Here is a 26,879-nt window from a genome sequence, read left to right on the forward strand (position 1 = left end):
CATCACCATTGCTTGCTTTCTGGCTACTTCCTTTTTGCCTCCTGGGGTGGAAAAATGGGCAGGTCAAGGTCTCAGATTTACATGTGTGTTAATTACTAGTCTAACACTCAAGAAAATGGCCAGACCAACTCCATGTGTCTGGTTGCCACCCATTTCCTTCTTCTGTCTGTCTTGGGTTTGTTTTCTGAAATGAGCGCAGTGTAGGAGAATTTGGATGAATCTGATGTATCAGGTTCTAGCAGCTATGGTGGGGCTCCTTGCCTGTCTCTTAGTCACAGCAGTGCTTAGGTGGAAGATCAGAATATCTCCACATCTGAGCAATTACAGGCTTACAAACTAACCCAAGAGACTTGGAGTTTATGGGACCATTCATGAGAGCAGACAAGCTTATTTGATCTCTAAGATTCAGAGGCCTGAAGGGAACGTCATTAGGTTTTAGGTGGGATTTAAATGCTGGGAGCTGTGCTTTACCTTTGTCCCACACCTAGAAGCTCTACAAATTTGTCACTTGCACCAATTTTTCCCTCACGGTCACTATCTCATTTTCCAGGTGCCAAGTCTGACATATAGGTTCTGATGCGTGGAATGAACTGGAGCTTCTCAACATACAAATTGCTGTACAGTGTTGGGTATCTCCAAAAGCCAGATCACAGCTCTGTTAAGGTGGATAGCAAACTTACAGGATACTGCTTGATCTTAATCATTTGTTTTATTTTTCTATTGGTAAATGGAGATAAAGCCACAAGTGCCACTGTACATGTTTTCTTTTGTTTTTACATAAAAATAAAGATTTGAAATGTGCTGGTTAACAGCATTCAAAATGCAGCAATTGAAGATGGTATTTGGAAATTGAGTGAAATAAGGAGAATGAGAAAGAAATACATATGTAAGAATGTGTATGTGTGTGTATATATATATAAATTATTCTACATTACTAAAAAGACCTATAATTTGCACATTTTGAAAAAGATTACTTACTACTTTCAATAGCTATTAGTACAGATAAAAAAATCGCCAACCTGTCACAATGAATATTTTAATCTCTTAATATATTTGTAATGAAATCCATACCTTATTGGGATCAGATTCCTCTCAGGGATATGAAGCAGCCAAAAAAAGTGATCACTTTACAAAGTTTTACATCAGTTTTTTACTACATGCCTTTTATTAAAAATTAAAATTCAATAATAATAATAAAAAAAAAAAACATTAAAATTCTATGACACTGTAAGGTTTTCCCTTACCATTTTCTGGCCATCCCAGGCAAGAAAACCACATGTATATAAGACCTGAAAAACCATCACTACAGAATAAACGTTCTTGCTAAATTGGACCAGAATCGGCCTCAACACATCAATTAGCACTTTACTTTTGGCTACGTAGAACTGTCTCTAAAGGCATTTTCTTGTTTGAAAACTACAGGGGCCCTTTTACAAGCACTACCACAACGTAAAATTTTCCTCTTTGTTTCCACCGCAGTGACCACCTATCCTTCCATCTGCAAAACATTAAGTGTTGCTTTTAGTGTTGAACTGCTATCTGCACTGACTATTCAAAACTAACAAATACAAAAAATATTACATGTGCCACACATTCACATGGGTTCATTCTCCTTTCAACCTTGGCCACCTTGACAACACCATTGCTAATAGGAGCTATAGGTATACTTGTAAGGTTAAAAGCTTGAATTATTATACTGTCATCTTCATAATACTCCAAAGATGTTTGAAATAAATCATGGAGCTGATGCCATCATTCACTTTTATGTATGTTAAATTGCAGTGTAACTCAGGGCTTCTCAGCAGATTAGGCAAAATTGAATTTCGATGTCCAAGACCCAGGGCTGATGAGCTGCTGCTGCCACAGCAGGCAGTTGGGGTAAAGCTGACAAGTACAAGAGTACTTGCAGAAACAGGTGAAGGTGTTCAAGGTGATGGGGCTGGATTGCACTAGACACAAACTAGGCCAATTTAAGTATTTTCAGCATTTCCTGTTCCTCCACTCTCGGGTCACTACTGTCTGCCTCAGCCATGTACATGTGGGGAATCTTCCTCCTCAGCAGGTGGACACAGTTCCTTGTTGGGTAAACAACAGTTACTGCCTTTCCCATTTGAATTAATAAAGCTGAAGCCCTTCCTGTAAGACACATATGATAGTCAACACTTTTTTGTAGAAACGGTCAACTTTTGGCCATAAATACATTTAAGTGGTAATTAAGCAAACATCTTGACAGACAAACTTTGGAAGTTTTATGGTTGCTATAGCTTTGTTATATGCGTTTGGCAGAGGGGAGTATCTTAAAATTAAACTCAAACGTAAACTTTCTTGACCAATGTCAGTTTGGCATCAACTCACTATTTAATTGACTGTTAACAAATTCTCCAAGATATGACTGCTATACAGATATTTTATCTTCCTGTTAATTGGTAATTATGCATTGGCAGGAAACACAGTGTTTCTTTCCAATTATTCCAGAACTCAGTGATTATTTAAACTTTGCTAATTAGCAGCGGAGGGTTGGTACAACTTCTGGGCAAACTGTATTTGATAATCCCTATTAAAATATACATGGCAGTAGTTGACTTGTAACAAACTGGAAAAAAAAAAGTGGCAGTTCAAAGGGTATTAGATACAGCACAAGGCAAATGGGGGCCTATTAAAATTTCCCCAACTGTTCTAATGAGAATGCCGAGGGTCATTTCTTCCTAGTTTACCATCTGTTTGGTTTCTGGCAAATATCTCCGGTGTGAAGGGAGGGTCCTGGAGCCCATTTGGCTTGTCACAAAGTAAACCAGGGATCCACAGCAATTTCAGTAAGTTACAGAACTGCACTTCAAGAGCAGTCGTATGTACATAGCTGAAAACTTTTTCTCAAGAGCTGGCATTTGCCGATTATTCCTTACTTTTTAAAGCTGTGAACATGCACGGAGAGGCAAAGACTGAGCAGGAGGGAGCAGCTTTGTAGGCTCACCTAACAAGAAAAATCCAACAGTTGGCCTTTTTCCATCTTAAAATGTCAGCAGGGGATATTTTCTTTTATCTGTCAAAATCTGCAAGCAAAACATTGCCCCGGAACCAACAGTGTTTGAGCATGAACTGTTGCCAAAACCAAGCCTCTGGAGGGTCCAAACCACACGCCCGGTGCAGGAGCAGGGAAAGAACGTGGTCTCCTCTGACGTCTCCAATGCTCAATCTGGACCAAGGCACCACCTGCACAACCAGAGCACATCCCACCATGCCTTCTTGGAGATGGCACTGTGGTGCCCTTCAGCTACATGAAGGCACCTTCTTTGCCCTTCTTCCTCCAGGGATGAGATTGGCAGCACCACCAATGACTCCCACGTGCAGTAACCCTGCCCTAAGACTACAAGTGACCTGTGAACCAGATCACAAAGATCCTTCGGCCATAAATTTAAAGAGGTTTTGGTTTTAGTCTGGAATGGAAATATGCATGTAACCAAAACATTGAGCAGAGGATTATGTGAAGACTGCCTTAATTCTGTCAGACGGGAACAGAGTAATTTAAAAGTAAAAGAGCGTAAGATAGAATGTAATGCCAAGAAATTATTTCTGATGATTGCTCTTTCCAGGCATTTTTCTAGGAAATTTATTACTCACCATACTTTAAGGAATATTTTATTTTTATTTTATTTATTTTATTTTATTTTATTTTATTTTATTTTATTTTATTTTTTAAATTTCAGAGACTCAATGCATTACTTACAGGAATGACGACGACCCCTTCATAATATACAAACAAAGAACTGTAAAACAGGAAAACCTCATGATGGTCTTTTAAAGGATGATCTTTCATAGACTCTTTTAAAAGATGATCTTTCACATACTATTTTGTTTGTTTGTTTGTTTTGTTTTCTAGCACATGTAATTCCCCTGTTCAGGCACTAAAATATTTCCAGATAACATCACCCTCATAGCCTCTTACAAAGTAGCTCACGGAGTTAACCAAAACCTAAAATTCACCAGGAGTTTATAACCTCACTGTAGAAAAGAGACATCTGTTGTAAAAGATAGTAACTTGCAAGTTGTATAAACCTACACAGAAAATAAACCCCAATTTTTCTTTTAGTCAGTTAGGCTGGTAGCAACACTTCCCAGTGCGGGGAGAGCTTTGAATCCACTGTCTCTACCATAAATAACAGAACCTATTTACTTTCTAAAGGGCCTTTTAAATTTAGGTTAAAAGGCTAATGTATATGTGAGTATTATCGTAAAATTGCTTGTTTATTCTGCGCTCATTAAAATATAAACATCAGTGTAATGATTAACTATGATTTTACAGAAAATTAGATAATTTTTTTAGTGGAACTGTGGCTTACATTTTCTGTAATGAGGACAGACTCAGGTTCTCAGCACACAGTGCTCCTTATCACTGCTAAGGGATTATGCTGTAATCTTCTCCTTTAATTGCATAAGTGATATTGCACTTCTTGCTTTCAAGTGCATATAGTTGTGGAGGAGCTGAACTGCTTTCTCATACTTATGCAAGTTACGTATCAGTCCCCCTACCGCTCCCCAGCACCACTGAACCTTAATTTAATTTGAAAGCCATCATTCCATTCAAACCCCACCACTGCATTTGAAGGTTCCAAATGCGTTTTGTGGTACTTCTCTCTCCTGCTCTTTTATTATATTTTTGGAATAAGTCTAGCAGTGAGAGCTCCGAAATGACCATACGGACATCCTGGCCACGTGGGAGAGTAGCCCTGGTGTGCTGATAAACCCCAGAGTGCAGCTAGCAAATGCCACAAGATGCAGAAAAGAAGCAAACAGCAGCAAGGGCTCTCAGAGTCAAAAGCAAAAGAAGAGAAAGAACACACAGGCAGAGATCCTTCATAAGTCCAAAGTGTGCCTCCAGAGAGAGACGGGGCGTTAATGATGCTGAGGGTATCAGTAATGATATGGCTTGAAAAAGGGGGAGATGACAAGCAAGAATGAAGCTTTAGGGGCAATGCTGAAGGAAGTGGAAAGGAGTCCCATATACACATCCCACTGATTCAGACATGACAGTGAAAATGATACTGGAGATATGCAATTCAGGATATCTGTTGCATCAAAGGGATCTTACAAGGAAAACAATACTGTCTAAAAGTTAGATTTAGGGATAATTTCTTTCCTAGGGATCATCACAATTTGTTTGGTGAGGTTTCCACTATACATTTATGCTTTATCCCCATTCTGATTTTAGATTTACAGATTTAGTTTTACTTAATCTGACCCCAGAAATGGTTCAGCTTGGGACATAACATGAATAATTAAGATGACTACTAAGTTTTATCCCCAAAAGCTGACTCATATCTCCCCCAAAGAGTAGTTAGAAAGTTTTCCAAATAAATATTTCAGCAAGTTTCATGTTGGTATAATCCCACAGGAAAAATATATATATATATATATTTCTTTGGCTACACAATATATACTGAAAAAGAAATAATTCATAACCCTTGTAATTAAACCTGCTAGTACTATCATTTTTATCTGTTTTCTTCAAAGTTCTTGACATGGTTAACTAACTGTGGTAACTGACAGTGATTGTGTGTCTATCAAGTGACTTCCTAAATTAGGTAATTAAAAGGTAATTGGAGCCACAATACAGTAACTTATGGCACAAAAGACAAATTTGTGTATGTTGGGAAGACTTCATAGAGTTGGGGCAGACTGGAAGATTATGATAATCTAGCGTGACCTCCTGTGTAATGCAGACGAGCATTTCAGTGGTAGTATTGCGCAGGAGAAAAAATATTCTTCCCTGCTCTGTAAGTAACTGCTATCAACCCAATTTCAGAATATTGCTATGCTCATTTTTTAAAGGACCAGCTTCGTCCACCCACCCACTCTATGCTAAACCACACAAATCTTTGATTTGTGGTCTCTGAACCTTACAGAGTTCTCAACATTTTAAAAAAGATTAATTCCCTGCAAGCTGAATCTAACGTAAACATCCCAATCACTTGCTGGAAAGGAGGAGCAGCTTCTTTGCTAATTAGAAATGATGACACAACAGATGGATCCAGGCTTTCTTGAAAAAGTGCTTTATATTTTCCTCAGAAAATGAAACAATTCCATTCCTACCTGCTAAGATATTAAATTATATATTACATACTGTGGAGACTACTCTTTCTTTCTACTGCAGACTGTGAATTTAAAAATATTGTTAACTTTTAAACTACCAAATAGTTTTAAGTGCAGATCAATCACATGTTACACGCTTTTTGGAAGATGCCAGCCTTTTCAGCTCTCACTGCAGAGTGGAAAAAGAAGTTCGTGTAATTTTCCATGGTGGGAGCCATCAGTCAACCATGGATAAACAAGCATCAAAATTCACATTTAAAAGCTGTTGAAATCTTTCCTTCACTGAGATTTTTATTTTAAATGTTGCATAACTGTAATGCATCTGACCCTATGGTTTGTCTGCAGAAAGTCCAAAAGAATGGTCCCAGGTGGAAGCAGTTTTTCCCTCACACAGATAAAGAAATACTCAGGACTGAACTCCTTGGTCATTATGTTTGAAGATTTGTATTGACAAGCAAAACATGTTACTTCTAACCATGCCTGACTGCTTGCACATCACTTTGCCTTTCAGACTTACCCAGCCCATAGGTTTGCATTTTCTTTTGGTCCACAGAATATGTGGAACCGGCTTACTTGTTGGTTATTTTACCAGCAATGGAAAGGTCAAAGCAACACCTTCAGAGCTATACAGTGACCTTCAGCAAACTGAAACAGGCTATGTCTTTTTTCCTGTCACTCATCCCAAGGTAATGTAAGGTCTGTCCGTGAAACACACTGTACCAGCCCCACTCTACAAATAAAGATACAAATTCAGGAAAAAATGCAGGTCTACTTCCATAAATGCACAAAGTTATTAAGGTTCTTAAAATATTTTACTTACATTCCATTCTTAAATTATTTAGATGTGATTAAACATGGCACGCATATCTTGCCTGGTGAGTTTTCAGCATAAAGTGAAAATCTCCCCAGTGACATGAACTAAAGACCTATTTTCTGGAAAGATAGGCTTGCCAGCCATTTGGTCCCCCAGAAATTTTCCATCCTCTCTTACCCTGACAGATCCCATTCACCTGGTAAAGAGTGTGGTGGGCAATGAGAAAGAACAGCACTGCTTCTTCCAGAAAGAAAAAAAAAATCTTTTTGTTCATTTTACCTTACTCAGTTTGAGGCTAATCACTGTGCTATTCACAGGAGTAGAGCTGTTCTCAAGTTATTCCTGAACTCACATTTTAAAATAATGTGTTATTTACAACATGAGCTTACTTACATTGCACTATTGCATTTATGACCAAGTGTATCACTTCTGTATGACATTCACAGGCCCAAGCAAGTTTCATATGCATTATAGCAGAGACAATTACAAGAAAACATCATCACCACCGGGTATTACCATGGCATCATCAAGATAAGGAGAAGACTGGAAGTGGAAGGTGAAAACATACAGACTGGATCTATTGGGGTGGGCTTCCTCCTTCAGCATAGATGATAATAGCTCTGTGAGGATAATTCCCCCTCCCTCCTTTTGTTTTTTGGAAGATTATTTGTAAAAATATAAAAAATACTACCTAATAACAACCTGCTGAACATACAGTAGTAAATTACATACAGATATTTAGAAACTAGTTTTCAAAAGTGCTTGTCCTTAACACAGCTGGCTTGGCTTCTGCCACTGAGTGCAACAGCAGAACCTGAAGCATACAATAGTTTCGCAAAAAAACTTTCCTGTAGCTTGTACTACAACTCTGTTTTTCCCACATGGAAAATAATTGTTTATATAAAATACATTGACCAGTGTTCCAGTTTTAAGGAAGATACGATTGTTAAGTGGATTGAAGAAGTAGACTGACATTAAGTTCAAAGGAATCAGCTTTTCAGTCCAAGAAGAGTTAAATGCTTGGAGATAAATGTTTTAGTTTATACCAAATGTCACCCGATTTAGAAATGGCTGTTCTGCCCAGATCAGCTGCTGAGGTTTTTTTTCCTAAAATCCGTATAATTCAGTATAGCAGTACCAGGGCTGACCGAAGACGGAGAAAGTGGAGGAAGGAATGCAAGCTGTCTGAAAGCTACCACTGCCTTATCACGTCGACTTCCACTGACTTTCATGTGTTGTTGATTACTGAGTCTAAATAATAGCGTAAATAACTGTGTTGTTATTGATGTTCTCTCTAAGACCAAGTACTAATTAGCCTGGGTTGCAGAACATGAATTACACCAGACTTACCAAATCCAAAAGCACTGGAACCACCGACACTCTGGGAAGCTTGAACACTGGTAGAGGTGTAGAGGCCAGTCACCAGTAAGCCATCAAAGAAGGTACTTGTTGAAATAGTCACTGAAACGAGAGAAATAAAATATGTGTAATTATTTACAAGCAGTATTTAAAATCCTACACACATTCTGTGAACAGACTCTTGCTGTTGAATTAGATCCCAGCTACAACTTCTGTACAAAAAATTTGCCTAATTCCCCAATACTTACAACACTTCAGCGACTTTAAATTGGCTTTCCCATGTAATTTTCCCAAACAACTTGCTCAGCATTCAAGCTGCGAGTGCCAAGTTTCAGTATGCACTTTTGCAACTTCCTCAGGGTTTACTTAAAGAAAATTGACTGTTTTAGAAGTAAACAACTGGTGTTTATTGGTGTTTGAGTCAGCTTCTATTCCTAAATGAATCATAAGTCATGTACCAGCAATCATCGACAGCAGGCACCAGACACAAACTGAGCATTACAACAGGATCTGAAATGAACATGTGAATAGTGGTGGTGGCCATCTCTACTTGGGAAGCTTCCTTTGTTAGCAGCACAAAACTAAACTATAAACCAGATATACCGTAGAAACTAAATGCGTGAGTTAATAAAACATAGCACTGGAATATATGGCTTTTAAGTAATTGTCAAGACATTAGAATATAGTAAAAGCAATGAAATAACCAGTATTGCTTTGATATTGTTCTTTTGGGATTTAGAGCGCTACGTTACGGTTGTCATATGTATTATAGTATTGTACACCTAAGTTATATGAGAGTCTGAGTCATTACAGATTACATAAATTTAAATAACTCGTGAATGCATTTTTAAGAGATTCTTAGATATTAACAATAAAGTAATCATCCAAATAACATCTACAAGTGACAATGGAATCTAGGTGTTCTTTGTTAAAACTGACAGTGCTCGCAATATCTATTTACTTCTTATAAACACTAATTCTCACACCTTTATTTTGGTATCTTTCAACTGTATCCATCTACACATATTATCAGCTTCAGTGGTTCTGTCTTGGAAGAACCTAAATTATTCAGTGATAGGTTTTTCCCATTATATAAATGCAATATCCTTTGTAGCCAGAGTGACTTCTCTGACTTCTCTCAGCAACACGCAACATTTTGCTTTGTAATATCCTATCAGTATACCTCTGAACTGAAAATCAAAACTAGGAAATTTTACCCCCCTGCCCCCCCCCAAAAAAAAAAAAAGTTTGCTTTACAATTAGGTAAATTTTATTCTCTTTCTCTCGTGATCTGTCATCCTTTTCTATGTTATTTGTTGTTAATCTTTACATACATATGTTTATTTAAATGTGGCATAAACTACATTGCAAATCTATCTCCTCGCATATAGGACTTCTTTCCTTTTTTTTTTTTTTTTTTTTAACTGTATAAATTAACAAGGGCAAAGAACCTGAAAGGAGATCAAAACGAAAACACAAAAACATTTCCCTGCTGAAGAAGAATCCCATAACTTGTAGCTTGGTATACTGAGTTACCACCCAGGTTCTGCTTTTATACTTTAATCCCTTAACACACAGAGATCAGTACTTGACAAGATTGCTGGTAAAGTCTGACCTCTCTTTGCTTCATGTTCCTCCTCCCCAAATTGTTTTGTCTTGCTGTAACACCATGACTGGCCAAGGAACTGAAGCACAGTTCTGTGAGGTGACTCCAAGTATGTTTACTGGTGAAGTACATGTAGCGATGTAACATTCATTTTTATTTTTTAAATCCAAACAGTCATTCAGTGTGTCATTCAGGCTACATTGGCTAAAACTTACTACTAAATGTCTAAAGAACATGCGAACATTGACAGTGGCTTAATTTGCTCTGAGCAGAGGGGCAATATATACCACATTCAATTTATTCTTCAACACTTTGTGTTTAATTAACTTACTTTCTTTGATTATTTGATAGTATACTCAATAGTTCCTGAATCCATCTTTTCTGCTCCCAAGACTCCAAATCTCTGTGTTTTACAATAGACATTTCCCCTGAATGCAGACTGCAGGTTCAGAGCCATATGCTCAATTTTTAAGAAGTGGTCACTTCTAAGACATGTGTTAAAAAAAAAAAAAAAAAAAAAAAAAAAAAAAAAAAACACAGCAAAAGAGACTAGACTTTTAGAAAATAAAAGAAGTATTATAGAGGGAAGAAGAAAATCAAACAAGCAAACAATGAATTCTTCCTCTTTTGATGATGAAGTGGTGAATAATGCAGAACCTTTTCTTCCCTTTGTGCTTTTATAACAACAAAAAGGCAAAACATATGTTGAAAAATATGCCTCTGCGTTATTTTTGAAGACTTGGCAAAACAGTCAGCAAAAAGCATTCATAGAAGGGCACTGGGCCAGTACTTTGCTGCCATTTTGTTTCCCTGTGGGGAAGCATCTTATTCTTTACTGAATTGGATATAATGCAAAACCCTACTGTGAACAGGTGACCAGTTTCTCTCTGGGAAAGAAGTGATATTTTACAATGCCTGCATTTGATTTTGGACATATTTGTGTGATTGTCAACCCTCATTTTACATGAGCATGTAATAGGTCAATTTTTATTGTTGAAAAATTTCCAACACAGTATAGCTCCCTCATTAAGCCTCTGGGAAACTGCACAACACCTCTAGCACATTTTTTAAAAACAGAGCACTAGGCTGTTATTATACACGTCATACATTTCAGAATAATTTCATAGTTCTTCAAGAGGAAAAAAATTAATCATGACACTCTCAGTGATGATTTTTTCTCTGTCCAGCGGTGAAATACATCAGATTCCCATAAAACGAAAGAAAACACACACCTTGCCAAGTGCTAACAACCAAGACCAGCAACAGGACCGTGGCTTTATTTGGGGCTAGGGCTTGTTGCTGAGGGCTCTCAGCTTCCCCTTCCAAGATCAACAAAAATATTCTTCTGAGATCCCATCCATCAGGCTTTGTTTCTGCCTCTACCTTGGCTCTTGCTGTATGCAGTTGATGGCAAATATCTGGCTCTTCAGGAGCGCGGAGCGATGCTGAGGACCACCTGGACCGTGGACAACACCTGGAGGTGCACAGCTGCACCAGGCACCCGCACTTGGTGGGCAAGGGGGGCCTGGTGCAGACCCAGCACCCACCCAGTGGCACCTGGTGGTCCACACAGCTTCCACAACACCAAACAGGGCTCCTGAAACAATTGCATGAAGTAGTGCTTTGAAAGGGGGTGGCAGAAAGGAGAACAAGGAGTCCCCACGCCATCCTCCACAACACCCTCCTTGGGAAGAGAATTTGGGTGAGCACAGAAGTGAGGAGCCCTCCCCAACCCTGGGGACTGCCCAGGTGGGCAAAGGGGACATCAGCCATGCCATCCCATCCTGGCTGCTGCCCTGGGGCGAGTGGGGAGCCCCGGCTGACTTCTCTCACCCAGCGGGCTGGGGAGAGGAAGGCAGTTTGTGAAAGAGCAGGGAGCCCACAGCACAGATGTGTAGGGAGCCCTCGGCTGCCCCAAAATAACCCAGTGACAGGGACTGAGAATATCTTCCCAGGAAGGATGTACTCAAGGCTCTCATCAGGCAACAGCATGATGCAAATATTAGAGGTGATGCTGGTAACTGCTACTTTAGCAGTTGCCCAATATTTCTGATTATAAGCCTCTATTTTCAGATCCTTAGATCTTTGCCAAGTTTTACCCTCTTGGGCTTTATTTTTATTTTTAATTACTTATTTTTCATAAGTGTCTGCCTCACACTGATTGAATTATTTGAAGGAGAAGAAAATTCATTCAAACACTTCATTCATTTCTGAGATGAGGTTAGAGGAAAAGGTTGCATTGCCCCAGCAGAAAATTTCCAGTGTTCTTCGCTTTCATCAGCTCCTTCTCTCCAAAGGAACTGGAATTTCAAAAGGGTATGGCTTTGGTGTAAGAGATGTACTCCAAGTTTGGACAAAGTATAAACACATGGAAAAATTCAGAGTTCACACATGTTCAATGGAAGCATTTTCATTTTTAGCATCTAAATATTTCTGGAGATTCTGTCCTCATTTAGCACTCTCAGAGTGCTTGGTGATTTGGGTGCTGACTCAGAGCTTGTTGAAAAAAATTCTGTGAAATATATTTCGGTCTGGCTACCCTGCTTTGTTGGAGCAGAAGTGCTTGATGGAGACTTCAGTTCCAGTGATCTTTTTATCTGGGAAGTTTCTCAGTGTTTTAAAGCAGAAAGTGATGTCAGCTGGTTGGAAAGAAAGGGCAAAAAGGAGGGATCTTAACCAGAAGTCTAAGCCTTCCGATGAAAAAAATATCAATTCAGCAGAATATCATTTCGCAAAAAGCTCAAAAATATGCAAAATGTCACAAGAATGAAGTTACCCCTGAAGTTGGACCAACACCATCCCCAATAACTTAAGGTCAGGAGACACAAAAGCAAATCTGAGGGCAGGAGAACAGCAAGTGAACTGGGATGGGGAAGGTGGTGACACTGGGAGGAGTGCAGTGAATAGGAGAGGAGAGACTTTTTGGAGAAGATCTGGGGAGCGATGGAGAAGAAGGGACCATGGCTGGGCAAAGCAGCAGTGAGAAGGTGATGGAAAGGAGGAGATTGGATCTGTAGCAGTGAGCTGGGGACACTGGAGAAGTTTAGCACAAGGGACTGAAACAGTGACTGGGGGAGAGACCAGGCATGCAAACATCCATAAAACACAACAGCAAAGGTGGGTCACCCTCTCACTCGTGTGTCATCTGCTACTCCACCTTCTGAATCACAATAACAGTGTTTGAATGAAAAGGTTCTGCACCCAGGGGGTGGTCAGGCACTGGGACAGGCTCCCCAGGGCAGTGGGCACGGCACTGAGCTGCTGGAGTTCAAGAAGCATTTGGACAATGTCCTCAGACACATGGTCTGATTTTTGGGTGGTTTGTGTGGAGCCAGGGGTTGGACTTGAAGATCCCTGTGGCTCCCTTCCAACTCAGGATATTCTATGATTCTAGTGATGGATAAAAAAAATTTCAGGTCACAAATAATGTAGGTATGAATACATGGGTTAGGTGGAAAATTTCAGTTTATTTTGCAAAAGCCTAGGAAATGGCTCCACGAAAACAGCAGTATATCAAGGGAAACACCACAGAAGTATCCACCAGTGCCACCTTGCCCTACTTTTCTTTCTGTACAATGGTTGTTATCACACAACTTTTTCAGACAACGGCATTTCTGGGAATCGTGAGGCCCACAGCTAAATTTTCTACACACAGGCACACACACACATAATTGTAGAAAATTGCTGAATGCAGCTCCCTGAATGCTCAGCACATGCACGCTGCTGTGCTCTCCTAGAGTCATCACAGAGACAGCCATTCAAGCAGGCAGGCTGGCCTGATCCTCCAGGGAGCGGTGGGGTGCTACTCCACTGAGAGCCGAGGGGATGAGGCAGCCAGAGACTCCTCACACTTCACACAGCAGGTTTCTGCCAAGCCCTAGCCTTGGTGCCTCCCATGGGACCAGGAGCAGCGACACCTCCAGCAATACTGGGGGCTGACACGTCTCGAGGAGGAAGCAGGTCAGGAGGAAGGAGGCTGGCAAAGCTGCTGCTGCACGTGTACCACAGGTGGAGGTAGCAGCGTAACAGCAGGCTTTGAACTGCAGTCATTTTCAGATATTTCTGAGAAGCTTGGCCTATGAACATCATGTTCAATGCCTTTTCAGTGTTACATGCTACACATGATGTTTAGTACTATAGAAATCTATTAATCTGTATAAGTACTTGCATAAAATTTGCCTTATGTTCTCCTGAGGGACCAATTTACTCGCCTAAACTGTAGCTGCATTTTGACTGATACTCAAAATGCTGAAAATACAGACAATGTATCTAAACTCTAAAGGCATAAAAACTGCTCGATGGACAAAGCAGATCATCCCAGGAGATACATAGCACTGACAGGTCTTACTGAATTTGTTTGGTCTTTAGCATCAGCTAAATGTCACTAAGAGGGCTGATACATGCCGAAATTCTACTGAATTTGCAGCTGCTATTGTTGGCAGTAAGTTTAAAAAGGACTAGATATAGAGATGCAGATATGACACGGGAAACAGCATGAGTGGAGACTTAACAGAGTTCAAGAAAGTATTAATAAAGACAAGAAGCTTTGAAGCCCCATATACTGGTTATGTAAGTCAAGTCACATAGCCTCAGTGTAAAACTGCAATTTTCTAGACCATGAAGAAAACAGAAAAGTAGTTTGAAATGAGAAATGGGATCACTGCAGACAGCAGACCTCCCAAAATGAGACTTTTTTGCATTAAAGCAAGGACAGGCAGTTTTTAAGGTTCTTCCAAAGGTCAAAGCCAGTTCCTTATAATACTGCAATACTGTATCACAGCACACCAGGGCCGTGGTTGGAAACTTTCCTCTTAAGACAATAAATTACTTATACTGAGGCCATTCTCTTTTTCTTTTTCCTTTTTTTTTTTTTTTCTTGACTCCTCAAAAAATATATCCATCTCCAAGTAATGTAAGTCAGGTGTGCAATGGCACTGATCAGAGAGGGTGCTCTTCCTCTACAATGCCATCACTTTCACAGGCAACTACAAAAGAAATGGAGACTGACAGCAAATCCAGCAAAGTCTGTCAATGTCACACTGCGTTTAGAGCCAAGCAGAGATTAACACTCCCTAAAGCAGTCAGCAGTGGGAATGCAATCTGGAGACAGCATACATAGGACTACCCCAGCTCGCACACTTGCATGCAAACACACTGACTCACTTATTCACCTCAAAAGATGAAGAACAACCAACTCATGAGCAAATTGGAGGATTCACCTAGGAGACCAGCAGAGACACTCCATCCTCCAAATCTCATTTTCTACAGCCTCATCGGCAGATAACACATGTGGTTCAACCCTATCGATGACATTCCTGTAGGATCCAGGCAGACAACATGCCAGGAGAATGACAACGGGGACACCAAAGCTAACACACCGTCTCCAGTCACCACTCCCAAACAACATCTCTCTGTCTAGCATTTAGAGTAAGTCACAGCTATTGTCACAATTCCTTAAAAACACCTGGTGTATCATGTGCTACCACCTCATGCCAGGATAGTCACCTAGTGCTGCATGTTCTCCTCGCAGATGAGAAAAGCACCAGCTCATTGCAGTAAGCAGAGTGGAGACAGCTCTGCCATGAACACATTCCCACCACAGCACCAGGACTGGCCCATGGTCGGGCAGTAGGGCTGCCCCTGGCATGGGAGCAGCAGCCCAGCAGGCACAATGTGCTCTGGCTGGGGTGTGTGCTGCTGGCTCCCTGCCTCTTGCCACTTCTGGGCAATTCCATGTCAACACAAGCCTCTTGAAAGCCTGCACTGTGCTCCCTCTGTTCTGAATTTTGCCTTTCTGGTTTGCTCACCATGGCTCTAAAAGTAAACATGAGGTACCAAACACAGGCTCAAGTGTAAACCCATCCCACAATGTAGTACTGCCTTTGAGGGCATAAAAACTACCAAGCCCATTCCTTAAAATACCGGACCACTCTCTGAAATGTCAACTACGGATGAAGTGGCTAAGAAGAAGACAATAAGCTCCGATGCCTTATTCAAATGCACACTGTTTAGACACCATCGTGACAAGTAATCTATAAATACACAGGTAGTTTTAGTGGTATGCATTCAAAAGAGTGTGTGGATAAATGCATTTGTAAATTAATAGTGGAGCATCCATTGTTACGTGAATTCAGAAAGTGCATGCACTTAATTGCACACAGAACTGTATTAGTAGAAAAGGCAAAATTTTGAAGAAATAGTGACAGATATGTTGACATCATACTAACCTTTACTTCACAGAAATACTTTTCTTTTGAAAGAAAGCAAAATCTAGGAACTCACAATTATGCAACAATTTCAAAAACAAATGCCAGACAGATACCTAAGAGCTGTGTGAGTCACAGATCTACACCTCGTCCAGCAAAAACAAAAGCAGAATAAAGCCATGGGAGGCTTACTCATACTGGTTTTGATTTTCACCAGAGAGGAGGGGAGTGCAAAAAAGAAAGTTATTTTGGCATGGTTTAATACACAAACACTAGGTGTAGGTGAGGGATGGCATTCTTACAAATGAAAATCTTCTCACTTAAGTGGTTTTCCAAGCCCCTACCAACATAGTAAGCTCGCACCAGTGAACTTTCCTTGAAGGTGGACTGATGGCACATTGAACAGCACCATCGCTAACCTACAATGCCTTCGTCAACAGCTACACTTACCAATAGGTTTTGGGAGGAGGGAAGAAAATTGCACAGGTTTTGGACTTTATCCTAGACAGCTTATACTCAAACTAGTATTGCTTTGCATTATGTTACTGGTTTCAATGATTCTGCCCAGTGCTCCATCAAATCTCTTTGTCTCGATTCCTTTCCTAAATTGGTAATAAGCAACAGAGAACTGAAAATAGATTGCAGATGTGTGGCAAGATGTCGGTAACATGATATACAGAGACATCATTTGTCAATGATGCAAGGAGAAGCTTATCAGCCTTGTGAAAGAACTATTTGCAGAGACATTACTTATAACATCTTTTTGAAAGTTCCTAACAAGACAGTTCTAATGACATCAGCAGAAATATAAGCAGAGTTTATTCTTATATGCCTAAACTACAAAGGATTGGTCATTTTTTTAAAACAGCTGAGATGCTACAGAGACTGCACCTCACTAAAAGTGAAGAGTTCAATTGCTAGACCTGTGAAGAGCCTTACAAAATCAGACACAGGAGCCTGATTTCTCAGGCATCAAAATCCCTAACTTAAATTTGTGTCACAATAGGTACCTAAGGATCTCTTTCTGACCATAGCCAAAGCTATCAGAAACTTGGCAATGCTGAGCAGCAAGGTAATTCATTCGTCTGTCATGGAAAAAGCAAACAGAATCACAGAATCACAGAATCGTCTAGGTTGGAAGAGACCTCCAAGATCACCTAGTCCAACCTCTCACCTAACACTAATAAGTCCTCCACTAAACCATATCACTAAGTTCAACATCTAAACGTCTCTTAAAGACCTCCAGGGATGGTGACTCAACCACTTCCCTGGGCAGCCCATTCCAATGCCTAACAACCCTTTCAGTAAAGAAGTTCTTCCTAATATCCAACCTAAACCTCCCCTGGCGCAACTGCAGCCCATTCCCCCTCGTCCTGTCACCAGGCACTTGGGAGAATAGACCAACCCCTACCTCGCTACAGCCTCCTTTAAGGTACCTATAGAGAGCGATAAGGTCACCCCTGAGCCTCCTCTTCTCCAGGCTGAACAATCCCAGCTCCCTCAACCGCTCCTCATAAGACTTGTTCTCCGGACCCCTCACCAGCCTCGTCACCCTTCTCTGGACTCTCTCGAGCACCTCGATGTCCTTCTTGTAGCAAGGGGCCCAAAACTGAACACAGTACTCGAGGTGCGGCCCTACCAGAGCTGAGTACAGGGGGACAATCACTTCCCTAGACCTGCTGGCCACACTGCTTCTTATACAAGCCAGGATGCTGTTGGCCTTCTTGGCCACCTGAGCACACTGCTGGCTCATATTCAGCCAACTATCAACCAGTACTCCCAGGTCCTTCTCGGCCAGGCAGCTTTCCAACCACTCATCTCCCAGCCTGTAGCTCTGCGTGGGGTTGTTGTGCCCCAGGTGCAGGACCCGGCACTTGGCCTTGTTGAACTTCATACAGTTGACAAACACAGCGGCATAGCCCAGAGACCTGACAGAGGAGGGATCAGACTGGCCACTGCCATAGCAGTCTGCTTTCTAACCAGCAAATGGGCAATTAAGGCTCTCATCTAGGTCAGAGGATTCAAACCTGAATTTACCAAGTGAATACCTTAAATATTTTAAACTCCAGTGTTTGTGTGGCTCAGCCACTGACCCTCAGCTGCAGGCATTGCATTTTGTATGGGAAAACTGAATATTGACTGGCACAGAGAAAGGCTTGCTCTTTATTCCCACGTTTGGGACCACTTTCTTGGAAGAAAGAGGTTGAGTTTTCAGTCAGTGGACCAGTGAATATGTGCTACTGCTATATAAAGCTCCTGAGAACATCACATCTATTTATGTCACCACATTTAGCCTGTAAATCTCACCCTAATGTAGATGTCTAAAACAGGCCAGATGAATCACACTTGAGAAATGCCTGTTTCTCTCCAACGGCTGTAAAGGGAGCCTAGTCTGTAAAGCTCAGCTATAGATGTCATCACTGAAGATGCCCAAACTGAGATGAATCCCACCCAGAGCCACACACAGGGAGTAACTTATTTACCCAATGTCTATTTCAATGTCCAACAATTGCCCACGTGAGTAGGAGCTGAGCAGCCCGAGTTGGAATGAAGCATCCCAGCACCCAGAGCTCACCCGAGGACACTACAGTCAATGACTATCTTTATCTTCTTTCCTGTGTTATTCCAAATATACCAGTAATGCTTAGCAACTTAGCAAGCACTGTTGTAGTACTGAGAAGCTCCAAAGCACATCAGCAAATGCCTGTTACTCCATCTGATAACTCACAGAGCCCTGAACAGCATTAATGAAGACTGAGCAGTAAAAGCAATAATCTGGATGTGAAACAAAATCCATGTCACAAAAACATACATCAGCTGTGACTTTAAAAACGGTGTCTGGCAGAAGTTAGCAACAGCCAAAATTCAACCACTGAATGATACTGCATCCCATAGCCAAAACAAGAACAATCATCTCAATACGATTCACTGTAGCAATTACTGAGGATGGCCACTTATAATTTTAGTTTATGAAACACAAAACAAACCGTATTATTTGTTAAAATGCACTTCTGTGAAACAAACTATTGTTAATATGAAAGTTAGTAGCATGACATAGGAGCCAGCCACATACACTTTAACAGTACTTACATGGTGGTTAGACTTAAACAATTGTGAAAGATATTTCACAAGCCATAATATATTATTTCTCTTGTCCAAAATGCCATGAGTGGCTGTGAGGAGTGCCAGGGTCATTCCTAGACCTTACTATCTGCCGGGGATGAGCCTGGCCAGAGGCTGAGCACGAGCTGCTCCCAGGGGAGGGGTGGATGGAGGCACTGCATCATCCCTGCCACTGGCCACCCCATGCACCCTGTGGACACCCTGCCAGCAGCCTCTGTGGAGCAGCAAATGAAAAAAAAAAAATTAATTCCCTCAAATTTTGAAATTGGCTTGATAATTTTAAAATATAAATTAGTTTTTAAAATATTATCCTATACCAAAGGCTTTCCAACTTTCAACCTAAAACAAGTTTTTCAATGGAATTAAGGGAACAGAAGGACAATTCCTCACTGACAGAGTAATGGACACCTAATGATGTCCATGGGAATAGTGACAGAAGATTCCAAATTATGCTGGTGTAGGTTGTGTAAGCAGAAACCAATCAAATATCCTAATCAAGATAAATCTTCTGGAGATGATAACACCTTATGCATAACAAATAACTACGTTGGAACAATGTTGTGCCTTTATTCAGTAATCACCAATCTCCTTATTGAGTTTTGAATTCACATGTTGTCATGATTCTATGAAATGTGCCAACATAAGGTTTCTCTTAAAATGATTAAACGTTATTGTGATTATCTTTTTTTTTTTTTTTTTACTCTAAGCCTGAGAATATTGACCTCTGTTTTGAAGCCTAACCTTATTTTTCATGCCTTTCAAGTTTATGTGAGGTTGCCTGTTTGATACTCACACATGAAAATTTCATATTGTTGGCTGTGCTTTCAATAAATTATTAAAAAGGTCTGAATATTACTGCAGTGTTCAGATTTTCAGAAGAGTTTAGTAAATCCCTTTATTCTAGTGTCCTCAAAAGAGAAACAACTACTCAAAACACAACTAACATTAGAATTAAAAAAAATAAAACAAAGGCTTGCTTGGAAGAAAGCAAGTATTCTTTGTTATTGGGAATTTCTTATAACTTGGTATCTAAAAATTTGCAAGAATTTTTGTCTGAACTTTAGCTAAGGAGGCACATAGACAAAAACAAAGCTGTTGAACAAGTTCACCTCAGGCTGAAAGAATACAAATCCTCTTACAGACACATGAATTATGATAAGCAAATATAGTGAAGGGCATGAGTTTGAGTGATACTGACTAATTAGGAAATATCTTCAAATTAAAATATACACATGCGGTCTTCTTTCATAACTACTCATCTGTAATATAAAATATAGCCCTAGATAAATATAAGACAATAGCTCTATCATTTCCTAAGCATCCTGAAAGAAATTCTCTGTAGATTGTCTCCTCCAATTACATATTTTTATAGATTTAAAAGTAATAGAACAGGTCAGGTTCTTCATTGCTTTAGCACATCTTTAACTTTGGAAATGTACTGGGATGTTAGAAACAGCCTGCTTAAGGCCTGCTTGCTACTCTTAAAGTGTGTAAATAATATTTATCCCAGTCTTAATACACTGCAAAATTATAATGGCTCTTTATAATATTTATTACTTGTTGCCTAGTATTAGTGCAAATGACAGTGATTGCAAATCTACAAGAACTCTTATGACAAGTTTCAAATTCATCCAACACTAGTTTTTGGAAAACACTCTATAGAGCAGAAGTTCAGAACTGCAAAGCATCTTTAGCTGGTGTGACATACAAAAGCTGGGATGCTAAAATTCACTTCAGCTGCATAAAGGCAGGTGCCTATGAGGCACCCTGAGGAAAACACAGAAAGGTAGCAAGTACAACGCAGGCCACGTGGCAAGCTTTGCCCTGGTGGACTGGCAGGCAAGGGCCAGGGGACACTCTGCAGTTTCACAAATGGCACTACACATTTATTTAGGGAACTGAATGGTCTCACTGGGCTGGCCAAAAGACCCATCCAGCCTAGGTGCCCTGAGCCCAGCCAGCTGCTTATGCCTTGGAAGGAATACAAGAACCTGGGCAAACAGAGAACAAGCCCTGCATCTTCTCCACATGTACTCCCATCCACAGGTATGGTGGATTGTGACATATAATAGTTGCCAAGGAACCATGGAATTGTTCATTTAGATAACTGCATTTGTACTTTCACAGCTTCAGGTGGCAAATAGCTCCATGATTAGTAATGCATCTCCACGAAGACGCATTACACAGCTAAAAAAGGGACCTGGGGATATTGGTGGATAGCTGGCTGAATATGAATATGAGCCAGCAGTATGTTCAGGTAGTCAAGAAGGCCAACAGCATCTAGGCTTTTATTAGAAATAGTGTGGCAAGCAGGACCAGGGCAGTGATTGTCCCCCTGTACTTGGCTCTGGTGTGGCTGCAACCCAAATACTCTATTCAGCTTTGGGCTCCTCACTACCAGAAGGACATTGAGGTGCCAGAGTGTGTCCAAAGAAGGGCAACAAAGCTGGTGAAGGGTCTGGAGAACAAGTCTTTGAGGAGTGGCTGAGGGAGCTGTGGTTGCTTAGCCTGGATAAAAGGAGGCTCAGGTGAGACCTCGTCGTGCTGTACAATTACCTCAAAGGAGATTATAGTGAGGTGGGGGGTTGGTCTCTTCTCCCAAGCACCAAGTGATGAGATGACGGAAAATGGCCTTAATTGTACATGGGGATGTTTAGGTTGGATATTAGGAAAAATTTCTTCACTGAAAGGGTTGTGACGAATTGGAACAGGCTGCCCAGGGAAATGATTGAGTCACCATCCCTGGAGGTCTTCAAAAGACATGTAGATGTGGTGCTGAGGGACATGGTTTAATGGTGGACTTGGCAATGTTATATTGAAGGTTGGACTAGATGAGCTGAGAGGTCTTTTCCAACCTAAATGATTCTATGATTCTATCAGATGTTTTCCCTTTATTTTTTAAGCTCTCTGTTCTTTACATTTTTGCATTTTAAGTAAGGACAATTTTTTTTTTTTTTAATATTAGCATTTAACATTTATCTTAATAGACCAATGATCTTTAACAGATCCTCCACATCTTCCATAACCATCTCTTTTTCCAAGTTGATTAAACTTACTTCATTACATTCCCATTACGCGGGAAGTTGTTCCCTCTCTCATCATGTAGTTTTACTGTGAGTTTTCCAGGCAACCAGATATGCCCATAACACCAAAATCTAGGAGTATCATTGTATTCCACACAAAGTGGTGAAATGATGCTGGTTGTTTTTCTTTTAATTTCTTTCCTCATAATTCCTAAGGTTTTATTTGATTTCATTTTTTTAATCTTGTGCTCAGCACTGAGGCGGTATGTTTGGAGATCCACTCCCAAGATCCCATCCCAAATGTTTATCATTAATTTTCCCTGTGCCCTCACCATTTTAACAGTAATGGTGAGCCTTATATTTGACTGCCGGGGACAGTGTGGTATATAATGTTTGTACCTTGTTACGAAAGCCCCACTATCACTTTGGCCACGCTTAACTTCAGATATCAAGCCATGACAATGACAGTTCTTCCTCATCAGCCTCAGTCCTCCCTCCCCACACTGGATTCCTTGCATGAAATAATTCAAGCGAAAGCTGGCATACTGTTATAATTAGATTGTCAACAAGAGTGAGCAATAATGTTTCTGACTCCATTTATCTTTAATTTATGTGTGCTTATCTTCCTTAAAACAGAGTAAAGACTGGAACGCACTGAGAGTTGCTGAGAGCCATGAGCAGAAGGAGTGGGACCAAAATACATGATGCTGATTATGGGAACAGGACACAAGAGTTTAAAAATGTGATTTAATTTTGTATGTATGATTCATGAAACAAAATAATTCTGTTTAAGCTCAGTCCTCCATTTAGTAGGTGCAGAATGTTATTTGAGGAGGACAAATAAAAGTTGGACAACCCCCATCTCCCCCTATAAACTGAAACAATACTATAAAATAACCTAGAGGTTGATTGACATTTTAAGTTAAAGTACACACTGGAGCAAATGGGGATTCATAAGGGAAAAGCTATAGTGTGGCTTATACTAAATATACAGTGGTATTTATACTGAATTTTGGCATATGAATGATGACTGGACTGTGACAAATGGTTATATAATCCTTTGACTGTATATGGCACATTAATATTGTGAGGTCTAATAAATTAAAAATATTTATTTCTAAAAGTTCAAGACAGAACAATGTTGAAAAGAATCTGAAAAATAACAAAAGATCATCAGTCCCCTTGACACTCAAGAACATATCTAAATGAAAATTGCATCAAAGTAATGAAAATAATGTGCTTAAGAAATAAAATGCCTAAAATAAAAGCACAACTAAAGCTCACTGGCATCTGTTTCTTTTATCTTTATGGATATTTGGCTTAACGGGTCAGAGGCAGAGATGAACACAGTAATACAATACATATGTTTATCCTTCACAATATAAGTCTTTACAGTGTCATTTTCAAAGGCTGGGCATGCTAAGTAATTGACGACTACCACACAAATGGTAGGACTGTAGGTATATCATATTATGGTGGGTGGTTTGTTCTTTGTGTTAGGTTTGTTACAATGGTCAACAACTTAGCAAGAAAGACCGAGGGCTAGAGCAGCAGGACTGTGGTAGGCTGTGATTAAGAAACATTTGGCAGGGCTGTGGGGGAAAAAATCCACAAAGTGCCTTTTCTCTATTTTACTTGGGCAAAGGATTGGATCTGAAGATAAAAGAGGTCCCTTCCAGACTCCTGTTTCTAGACGCTTTCTAACAGGTGTTTTACCACCTTTAAATACTCACAAAAACCTGAGCTTGGCACTCGGAAAAAGCAACCAAGTCAAGCCATGCACACACAGAAAGAATAAAGTGCAGCACAATGACTTCTGATGGATTAATTTGTCAATATTATTTATTTGTTTATTAGACACTTTTTATACACAGCTAACTCCCAAACGGTCACTTTAAATTCTTAAAAAAATAAGGGGGAAGAAAAAAAGTAACAGGATGGTTCTTGTCCCTGCTGTACACAACCATCCCAGATAATACCAGTACAAATTCCCCAAGCCATTAACAGATTTTTAACTAATCAGTTCATGTCCTCTTTCCATGCTGAAATTCTTTCTGCTCCAAACATCCCAGTGAAAGAGATAAGTATTCACAGCCATGTCCCTGCTATGACTCATATCTTGTTAGAACAGAAACATGCTCTTGGCTCTGAGGAAAAAAAAATCCCACAGCCGCCCGGTTTGGTCTGCTGCAAGCCTGCAGCTCCCCGGGTTGGGTGCTGTTGTGTCACTGAGCTCTTCATGTCCCACAAGAGACAATTACTAAGAAGCACCTCCAGAATAAGTGATGCTCTTCATATTGTTACAGGACAGCAAGGGCTAAAACCATAAATATGCCAACCCTAGCATTTCAATGCAGCCTTGATAGTTTTCATGCAAGAAATCAGCAGAGCAACTTAATGTCGTAGTGTTATTGCTCAGAGCAGGCTCACCTTAGTTGGAGACATGAGTCAGTGAGGTTGAATGGAGCTATGACATAGCTTGTATTTAAGGGCTTTGGGGTTGGGAGGGTTTGGTATAAAACATGCTCTTTGGCAGTAAAGGGTTTGAGGATGGCTGTGACAAATGTGGTAAATGGGTGGGATATCACATGGCATCTTCTGTTACTATGTTGACCAATGCTTATCTGAGATTAGAAACTTCATTCTTTCATCCCAATTTGAAAAGGATCCATAAACTCAGCTACGCCATGGGAAAGTCAGCTACCTGGCAAACTAAGATGTATGACTACCGCAGCCACTCTCCGAGAGGAGAGGTAGTTAGTAACAGGAAGCACTGAATCGCCAAAATAACTTGTACTGGTCTCCTAAACAAGGAGACGAGCTAGCCAAGAGCCACAAGAGCTAGCAGAGTTGTGCCAGAAAATCCTGGAAGAGCTTTTTACCTTCCTAGATTGTCTTCTTCAGTTATCCACTAAAAACTTTAAAGGTAAAGAAAAACTAATAGAATTAAATAAGAGGCGCCATTCTTCTTCAGAAGTGACAAAGTTAATTGAGTGTATTTGATGCAAATATCACTGGATAAATGCAACATAACACTGGGAATGCAGTTACATCCACAGATCCTAACTGGTTGTTCTGTGTCCAATTATGTGACAACTGTTTGCTCCACTGAATAAAATGAGTGACCAAATAAGCTCCCAGGGAGCTACTCAGAATAAGACCAGTGGTAATGCAGACATACTAGCTGGTTCACATCTTAGCTAAATGTTGACATTAGTTTTCAAAACCCCCGTTCCAGTATGAAAATAAAGAAAGACATCACAATAAGCATCCCCTTGGATTATTAAGGTCCAGGCAGAAGCATCACCAATATGTTGTGATGGGTTTAAACCCCAGCATCCCTTCCCACAAAACAACTAAGAGGAAAAAATACCCTGTTGTGACTTCACCAGTAGATACCTATACTTGGAAGCAAATTCTGACCAACTGGTCAGAAGAAACATGCCTGAATATGGAAGAGAAACGATTACCTTGAGTAAAACCAGAGAAACCTACTTATGTGAAGACTATACTCTAGTTTTACTACAGATGCCTGGGTTTGGACCATTAGAGAAGTTGTGTTTCGGGAAAAAATGGCAGAAGTCTCTGGGACATCTTCAGTGCATCCTTCTAATTCAATAACTAAATCACACAGTGTAGTCATATCATGTCATACATTTAAAAGAGCTATTTATAATTGAATTAGGTACATATAAGTAGACTGCATCTCAGAAATCACATATTCAATACTTTCTTCCACTTCTGCCTTTGATATTCTATGGTTGCTTCAAGTAACAACTCTGGCATCTGTCTAATCTTCACAGTGTTGCACAAGGAAGGAGGATCAGATAAGTAGAGGTTGGTATAGAAACAGATATCTGGATATGGTGTGGTCTATACAACAGTTGGGATGCCCTCTGTACCATACAAGCAAAATAGGTAATAGACAGAAGTCAACAAGAGTGCACTGAAAGATTAAAAAAAACCACAAACATATTCTAGTAATCCACCCCAAAGACAAATGAACATCCATCTGCTTAAGCATCCTAAGAAACTTGGACTTTGAACTTTTGCTAAAAAAGATTCATCTATATCTATTAGCAATAAATATGTAAATGCTAATATTATTTCAGCATTTATTGTCGATAATGAAATTTGAAATACTGAAGCATTTTTAAAAGACTGAAATACTTAGAAATTCATAAGTGATTAAATGTTCTTACTACGTGCTTTTTTCTCTCCTCAGAAATGAAATACTTTGATCTACCCAAGTGTCATTTCAGCTTGTAATTGAACATTCCAGTTCATTTTGTTGAACTGATACAAAAACTTCAGGTTTTATTTTACATAAGCATTTAACTGTCCTTTCCAAACACTTTGCACTGAGTGCCCATCTCTCACACTTAACAGTCTAGTTAATAGGTCTAAACTACTGAAAGAGTAAAAGCAGCAAGATCCTAACCAGAGCTTTTATGATACCACATGCCAAAACAAGATAATGCAGTTTAATCTTGAGGCTACAAAGAACAAAATATATTTAATTATTTTACTTAAATGCACATTTTTTTACTGGAGACAAATTCTCCCTTTGAAAAAATTTGTTTTCCAAATTAAAAAAAAAAAGTTAAGAAAAAGGATTTTTTCCAAGAAAAGTTTTCATTCTGCAAAAGCTGCATTTTCTA

At 39.9% G+C, this 26,879-nt stretch overlaps 1 protein-coding gene across 3 annotated transcripts in view; it reads right to left on the reverse strand.

Moving 5' to 3' along the window:
• The window catches only part of RELN (reelin), a 296,590-nt gene that overhangs the window by 242,250 nt on the left and 27,461 nt on the right, over positions 1-26,879 (reverse strand). For all 3 annotated transcript variants that reach the window (XM_040544577.1, XM_040544576.1, XM_040544575.1), the window contains exon 2: positions 8,252-8,362. In XM_040544577.1, the coding sequence (XP_040400511.1) occupies positions 8,252-8,362 (111 nt within the window). The remainder of the gene's footprint in view (positions 1-8,251; positions 8,363-26,879) is intronic.

This window comes from Cygnus olor, chromosome 1 (assembly GCF_009769625.2).
Source record: "Cygnus olor isolate bCygOlo1 chromosome 1, bCygOlo1.pri.v2, whole genome shotgun sequence".
Lineage (NCBI taxonomy): Eukaryota > Metazoa > Chordata > Aves > Anseriformes > Anatidae > Cygnus > Cygnus olor.